Below are 8,688 nucleotides of genomic sequence, written 5' to 3'. Positions count from 1 at the left end.
TAATTTAAAACTATTAGGCTCTGTCTGTGTGGAATAAGAGATTAGTTTGACTTGTTTGTTGTCCAGTGAGAACATTTTGAAGGGACTTAGAGAAAAGCAGTGTTATGTAGGTTAAAAGTAAAATCTAGACACAAATCTAAGTATAAATCATGAGCAATGTACTGGAATATACTGGAAGCTTTTCAGTACCTACCTACAAATCTATTTGGACAAGTGTGTTCTTCACTTTCTATTTTCATATACTCCATTGTGACCCTACTGTTTTAATACCTTTCCTTAAGGAAGATTTTACTTTGAGATAATTCAATGCAGTCAAATCTAAACAATGTGTGTCTGTGAAAGATAAGACCAACTCCTTTATGTGAGAAGAAAAGGATCTTTGCGATGTTGAAATGTTACTTTTCACTGTTTAATTACGCAGTACATGCTTCTGACACCTTTGTTTAGAAAAAACAAAACAAATCACAAATACATTATTAAAAATGTTGCCAATGTTTTTTTTTAAAGCTGTTTAAATTTGCATTGTCTTGCTTCCTTACAAAGAGGAAAAGCCTCTCCTTGCTCCACATGATACTGTTTGGTCGGTGTGAAGCTGCTAATTAAGATGATTAGAGTGAACTGTTTGATCCATTTGCTTTTTTTAATTAAATTTGTTATTCTAATAGAACAAGAGTAGCAAAATCAATTCTTTTGCAATTTGCAATGTATTAAAAAAATTTTATGGAGCATTGTGCCTGAATAACAGCCGGTTTGCTGAACAGCAGAAGGTACAGCGTCGATGAGAAATATGCATAAAACTGTCTTTGGCATGAATGTCATATTCATTTTTCAGGGTTTTATCATAGGATTTAAACTTTTTTTCAGCATGGAATGATAATACAACAAATAACTCAAATTATTTTTAAAAACAAACATTGGACACATGTTTTAGTATATGAGGGATGTACAATATCTAGCTGCCTAAACAAAAGGCTTAAAAGGTTTAAAAGGCAAAAGATTTGTCATACACTCCCAATTTTATTTGGACAAATCTTGTAGGAGGTTGGAGAGAAAGCAGATGTTTTAAAGCCATTAACAATTATTACCAATTTACCAGTATTCCTGGCATGGATTTTAGCTTTAAGAATAGTCCCCAAATGTTCAACATAGTTGCATCCACAATCTTCATTTTCACTGCAATGTAACAGATAGATGGTTGAAATATTGTTCCAAAAGTGGTTTCAGACCAAGAAAAGGAAATTACCATTTAGCTTCTGGAATGGCTTTGACCTTAACCCCATTGAAAATTTATGAGGGATGAATTAATACAAGGAAGTCATCCCATTTAAATAACCCCTCCCATTTGTGAAAAGAGTACTTGTCAAAATTCTTTGCAGCAATATATCAGAAGCTTGTTGGTGGTCACAAAAAAAATTTTCTTTTGCAACTTGCAAATAGCATTTTTTTTTTCACATTAAAATTTGGAGTGTATATATGAATTTGAGCCTGTATTTATAATTTTGAAAGTGTCTAAATAATTATTACAAGACTATAGCTGTTTAAATGCATTAGTAAAGCATTTATGATGCTCATATTAATGATGGATGTACTTAAACTACTGACCTACAGAAACCAGGCGGTCTAATGAAATCAAACTACTATATTATGCTCTTGGTTTTGAGATGAATCCCTAAGCATTATGGATTTTTTCTAAACTGAGCTCAAGCAGCAAGATCAAACTGTAGCTTGTAGATTGATGCATCAGTAATAGTCCCAAAAACAAAATTGATCAACATCCTGTTGCTCCAAAACAACTGCTTGTGTCTACAATTTTTTGAATGTTTGTGGGGGGCTGGTTTAGCTTCACATTCTTTATTTGTAATTTAGTATAGTCTGTCACTTTTAATTCACAGAGATTTAACTTTTAAATGCTTATTTGGCCAGAGTATAGAAAATGTGTCATAAATTCAATTAAACTATCATTCATCAGCACAAGCAAAGAGACATTCCACAGACTTAGATGAAACATCCCTTGGGACGCCCAGAGAAATCTCTTCTTTATCACATTGTCTGGATGAGTGCCATAAAAATAAAACTTTTTATCTTGATTAAAGTTTCAGCTATAAAACTGTTGCTGCAATATTTAGTTTACTACACAGAAATGTGAACATACATTTTCCAGCTGACTCTGGGAATAAAACAAACTGAATCGGAGATGTGATCGCGGTGTTGTTTTCGTGACATTTTACGTTTTACTGTCAATATTTTGGACGGCAAAATAAAGGTGACACAAAAAATGCAAAGAACAGCCAAGTAATTTCATTGAACATATCTTAGATTGGAAGACAAATGTTCCAGGAATCCTCCAGGAAATCACTAGTACCAAGAAATATATTGCCAAGAAATTGTCTGACTCATACTTCCTCATAAAATGGCAAACTTTAATTTAACATTTTTTGTACATAAAAAAAACAAAGATAATACAATCTCTGTGTTACTGAAACAGAAAGGCATTGAGAGTTTTTTTAATCATTTGTGTAGGAACAAAATAAACCTTCTCTTTTATGTTTTTTGTCTTAGCAGCCACCCAGGTCCTTATTGTCTTCATACACATGTAGAGATGGTATAATTTACAAAAGCAAACTACAAACCAGTTGCTCAATCATCAAAGTGAAATAATTACAGTATTAAAGTGTGAGTTAAGAATCAGAGTTAAGGCCACATCGAGATAAGACTTTGAAGAAACTGCATTGGTCTTAATAGGAAACAAAATCTATAAAAGGGGGAATATAAAATGTACAAAATGTTATTAAAATTTAATCTCAAAATAATAATTTATCAAAAGGAGCATAATCATCACTGTCAAGTCCTCATTTAAAAGTGTCAGAAGTGTTTTATCCATTAGGAGCTTTCTTCAGGAGTACTGGAGGAATTTCTGCAGTGCTTTGCTAAGTGGCTCCTTCTCTTCAGGTTTGTTATCAGGAATCATATCAGCGCTCCTCTCCGCGGTCAGCTGGATGACCGGTCTCATCTCCTTACAGCTCTGCAGCCCCGCCTTAGTGATGTTCCTGCAGAAATCCACTCTTACTTCCTCCAGGTTGTCCCCGTGCTCTGCTACACCTTGCAGGCTTCGGTCTGTGATGCGCACGCAGTTTTCTAGTCGTAGGCTGCGCAGTTTCTTGCACCTCTGCAGTACAGAGACCACGTCCTGGTCGGTGATGTGCGCGCAGCCGGACAACGTCAGGGTGAGAAGGTTAGGACACCTGCAGCACAGACAGCAGTCACAGTCTGTTTTTGTACACTTGTTGAGAGTGATGAGTCACTTCCATACCACACAAAAAGGAGGGATTAATATCTCTGGATTAAGTCAAGTCTTAAGCAAATAACAATGTCAGGTTTGTTTGCTTTTTCCTGATGAATATTGCTAAGGTCAAAATTAGTCTCAGGAAACATAGGTAGATGTAAATGGAGAAGAAACATGACCTGTGTAATGCTAGACAAGGTGAATCCTACACCAATCTATCCTCTGAGTATGCTCTGCTCCACTCTTTGTGTTTCCACTCTCCAAGAGTATTTGATTAATACTCAACAAAACAGTCGCAGGATGTTTAGTGTGAGACAAAGAGCAGCTTCTCTGCTCTACCTACAAAAAAGCACTCTGAGCAAATAAAAAACGAGTATCGGTGGAGTGCAGCCCATTTGCAGGCCATCTCCACAGAGGATGCAGGCAGACACTTGGACCAGGGGTGTCATTCATGTTCGCTGATGCAGATTATATAAAGACTTACATAATGTTACTGCTTTCCCTACATGTGAGCCAAACATATTCCAACACCACGAGAGCGCTGTCCCAGTAACCTTTGAACATGCAGAAGTTCAGTCATGTGCCTGGTCGTGCCATTAGAAGACCGTTCTCACTTTATTAGATGTCGGTACTGACAGTAAAACATGACGAGGATGTGAAAGTGGTCTGATCGTAGCGCTTTGAGTTTCATTTGTCGTCATATGACAACAAACGAAACAAATATCATAAACAAAACTGGGTATTTATAACAGGAGGAGTTATAAAGAAATGATCAAGAATTGTGACATTACTCACTCTTTTATGATACTCACTGTTTATGCGGATTAGTTTATCTTACGACACATTTCTGTTTGCAACATTTTAATTTTCTCACACAGATATACCTCTTGAACTTTTTGACAAATTTTATTGTATTGATTTTGGAGAGCTGTGTGTGGGTGTGTGTCGGTGTGTGCATGTGCGGGCGTGCGTGTGTGTGTGTGTAAGGGGTGGGGGTGAAGGAAAGGGGGAGGGGAGGGTAATAATTGAAATTTAAAAATACAAGGAAAAACCTTGCGTTTCAAAATTTTCTTAAAAAATGTCTGGTTGTCTTTTTTACCCTTGGGGAGTCAGAAACAAACCAGACAGGTAAAGAATAAAGTTGTGAACAAGTTAAAAGCAGGGTTGGTTTGTTAAAACAATATCCCAGATTGAAACATCTTACAGAGTACTGTTGAATCCATCATCTAAACATGGACAGAACACAGTAAAGCTATATAACCAGGCAATATGGCCATTCACATAAACACCCAGGCCAGGCCAGGATGACATTAGTCAGAGAAGTAGCTGAGGGGTCTAAAGTTACTCTGGAGGAGCTGCAGAGATCAAATGCTCAGACGGGTGAATATATGGACAGGACAACATTAGTAGCTTGCAAGATTCCGACACAATATGAGAAAGAAGACATTCTGTCCAAACAAGACCAAAGTTTTTGAACAACATAAAAACACAGTATGAGTGGCGGAGCACCACATCAAGAAGAACGGACAAAAAATATTTCTCTGGATATGTGTGAACCACTTTCCTTTTACTTCAGCATATGTTTCACTTTGTGCTATTATATCATCTAAAAATTTAATAGAGTAAATAGTGGCAGCAATTTGACATAATTTAAAAAGTAGAATCGCTATGGATACGTTTGCAAGACCTATTTTATGAAATGATATTTAACTATAGGTATATCAATAAGTCTGTTTCCTTTCTCAACCTTCTTGTTTCTTCACTGCAGGTTTGTGAGTAGATACTGATTTCAGTGATTACATGATAGATGCATTATTAATTAAATAACTTGTGAGAAGTAACTGAATTCAACCAAGCAATTACATTACACTAAAGAAAAACAAGCAAAATAGGATTTGGTGGAATAACAATTTAACTTAAATTATTTAAGGGTTAGACACCATTCTGTGTAAATATAATTTTCTTGTTTTCTGATGTCAGATTCTACTTTCAGTTTTCTCTTTTAAAAGAAAATAATGATAGGTGAATGCTGTGTTGTTGTTTACCTAAAGTTTTATTAACCAATTGGCATCAAAAGAATTTTATTTTGATCTAAAAGCTTAGGGAATTCATAACCCTTTCTTCTCAATTGTTAACTTCAGTATTCCAATAGCGTCAGCAACATTTCCAAGGTTTGGTTTAGACATGATGTGTTCCTAAGTAAAACAAAACAGCTTAGCGAGCTGTCTGGTCTGCTTTGAACACCAACAGAATGCCAACATGTAATCACGTCTCCAATGAACCGTTTGGTTTACTTAAGCCTGTTTTCCCTGGTCAAATTATTCCATCAGCCTGTTTGGAAAACTAAGATGAACATTTTTGCTTCATCATCATCAGTCTTTTGAATTAAAAGCTTCTTTTCTAGCAGGGTTTGGGAAATTTGTAGCCTTTCAGATCCAGGTGAAGTATATGAGAAGCTAAACCTTTGTCTATGTTGGCAGCAGAAAGTATAATTAAAATAGAAGCACAGGACATGCTTCTTTTAATTTTGTAACTGTAAGCATCAATTTAGCCAAATGGTGCAGATCAAAGCTTGGAAAAATCCAACTAACAACTGCAAAGGTCGAGGCAGATCTTCGAGTACCACCCACTGTGAAACCTACCCAGCGTGGTGCACCAAGCATGTTTCCTTATGTTGTGTAATTAATACTACGACTTCAGAATAATGAGAAATGAGTTATTGATAAATCATTTTTCGATACTCATCCGTTCAGAAGGAGCATTAGATTTTAAAACAACAATATATAGAATCCTGTAGACACGCTGGCCTTTATTGGTTTTCCCAGGAAGATAAAGATAGACACAAATGTGGCGTCAGAGTTGAGGAGGCAGGCAGAGACAGACGCACATGTTCGCTTCTCAAACAGCAACAAAGAGCCAATTGTAGGCTCCACCTGCCTGCATAAATCTCAAGTTTGCAGCTGACTGGGAGTGTCTGTGGCCAAATAACGCTTTTATCACTCCCACAGCTCTTCTGTGCCCCCTCCCACTTTGTCACGTGGGCTCCGTTTCCTCTCCCTTTTCAGACAGTTTAGAAGAGTTTATCAGCATGCAGAGAGTATAGGCCTGAAAGGCACCACAATACAAGCCCCCCGACAAAGGAGGTGGTTCCAGTTTTGAGTCATCTCACAGCTCTCGTGTCGTGCTTCTCAAATTTCACAATGCAGGACGTGCAGCCTCCTCTCTCCCTTCTGTCCTGGCCTGCCACAGCGGCTCAGCTCCCCTTACATCAGCAGTTATTACTGGCTGCCTTGAAGAAATTATCCAGAGACCTCATTACGCCTCTGTGGGTTGATTCCTGGCCTCTGTGGGGCCGGCCACACACACAAGGCCAGGAGCCAAAAGAGCTAAGTTTCAATGACCTATCACATACAAATTTTACGTCACTCAGTAAATATAATTATACATGTGCCAACAGTTGTGTTTGGCAATAGAATTAGTCTCATATCCAGCAGATGTTATTTTGTTTTTACAGGCAACTTTGAATACGGCATCTGTTTCTAATGATTTTGTTCCTTGGTGCCTTCAGCAAAACATGAGGGTTTGACTAAAACCAGTGCTCACAATTTTGAACTCTAGAGACTTTAAAACATCCTGACACTGTTATCAACATGACCGCCGCTTTGTTTACATCCAAAACCAAGAAAAGAGGCATAGTTTTAGAAGGCTGCTGCCCAGGCCAACAGGTGGCACTCTATCTCTAACACTTTCCAAAAAGTTTAAATTTATAGTTATGTTGATCAAGACCGAGCCCATTTCTAATTGGGGTTCTGGGCTCTCTTTAAGTTAGGATCAGAAATTTGGTCGTCAGGGTAGAGCTGCTGCTTCTCTACACCAAGAGGAGCCAGCTGAGGTGGCTCCACTTAGTTGAGAACTCAGCTTTCAGAAACCCCTCCACCAATCAGAATGCCCTTGTCTTGCAGCAGGTCCTCTGACTCCTGGTTAAACTTACATTTTTAAAATCTCTTTCCTCACATTCAAGAACAACCAGAGCACTCTGTTGCTCTCTTGTTGCTGATATTTGCATCACATCCACTTTTCAAATCCTGTCTCCCACTAAAAGTGAATTCTCTGTCTGGTTGTACTCTTCTCCAACCTAAGACGTTTTTACCATTATAGTTTGCTTTTATGGCTTTCATTGTAATGTGACTGTGTTTTAAAAAAAGGTGCATGAAAAAGGTACTAGTATTGTGAAAAAATACATTTAAACTAAGCTGTTAGTGAGTGGCACAAAGGTTAGGTACTTAAATGACAAATTTGAACTGAGCACAGCTCTCCTTGCATTAATAAATTGTGTTCTATGGGAATAAATAAAAAAATCTAATCATAGAAATTTTTAGGTAAGGTAAAGTAATTTTATTTACTAACTAATAAGTTTGAGTCCTGTTCTGGGTCGAGTGTCTAAAGTAATAGGTAAATGTTCCTGTTCTGGAAGTAGCTTCTCTGGATTGTAAGTTTGTTCTAATTTTAAGACAAACATTGCCATTTTATGCAAAGAGTGAAGTTTATTATCAAGGATAAACATCATTTAAATTTATTTAGGATACAAATGAACTTACAAATCTATAAATTGCATTTATACATGGGGAAAAAGTTGTTCTTTTAAGAAGAACGTTAACAAACATAATTTATTGCCACAGCTAGAACCATTTCACCTACTGCTGCATTTAAATGCCCACGCTGCACATCACTGCACAACCAAATACAGAAGATTTGCAACCTAAATCCTTGGATGATCTCTGACAAATAACTTTTTATCCACATTTACAGGATCCCCAAATGAAATTGTGCTTTACGTCTCACATAATCTATGATTGTTCATTTTTGTTTCATAACTTATTGTGATTCTTTACTAAGCAACGATCAAATGCGCATAGAAACTCACATGTGGCACACATGGGCCAGGAAAGTGCTGACCAGGCTGTCATGTTTGCTGCAGATGTCCTTCTGGAACGAGCTCTTCAACCAGTCCTCAATGTTGCACACCAGCTGGACTCTGCTGGAGTACCAGCATATAGTTAAGTAACGCAATGATGATCCCAGCACATAGTTGTCCCATCTAAGCTGACAAGGGGAACTGAAGTGGAGCAGGTTCCATAGGCGGGGGTCAAGGTAGACTTCACGCAGCTGACAACAGGTGAGTGACAAACTTCTCCGGCTGTCTTTGTCCAGGAAGGAGAAAAGGTGGAGGAGACACTCGCGGTTGAGTTGAATAAGATGCATGGTTAAAAAGTCCCGCTACGTGTAGAGAGGCCTCGTCTCTGGGGCAGAGACAGACCTGCTGGTAGGCAGCAACAATGAACTCACAGCCAGTATTGTGTGGCCTAGATACATGATGCCCCCTCAGGCGCACGCTGAAGGGCCTG

The 8,688-nt window shown here is 37.9% G+C and overlaps 1 protein-coding gene across 1 annotated transcript; it reads right to left on the bottom strand.

The window, feature by feature from the left end:
* Positions 1–2,399: 2,399 nt before the first annotated feature.
* fbxl22 (F-box and leucine-rich repeat protein 22) lies at positions 2,400–8,688 on the bottom strand. The gene is made up of 2 exons (XM_028027910.1): positions 8,208–8,688; positions 2,400–3,242 (listed from the first exon to the last, which is right to left on the bottom strand). The coding sequence occupies exons 1-2, from the start codon at positions 8,543–8,545 to the stop codon at positions 2,894–2,896; spliced, it is 687 nt and encodes a 228-aa protein (XP_027883711.1). The 5' UTR covers positions 8,546–8,688; the 3' UTR covers positions 2,400–2,893.

Source organism: Xiphophorus couchianus, chromosome 2, assembly GCF_001444195.1.
Source record: "Xiphophorus couchianus chromosome 2, X_couchianus-1.0, whole genome shotgun sequence".
Classification (NCBI taxonomy): Eukaryota; Metazoa; Chordata; class Actinopteri; order Cyprinodontiformes; family Poeciliidae; genus Xiphophorus; species Xiphophorus couchianus.
This window is presented reverse-complemented; position numbering and strand designations above follow the sequence as displayed.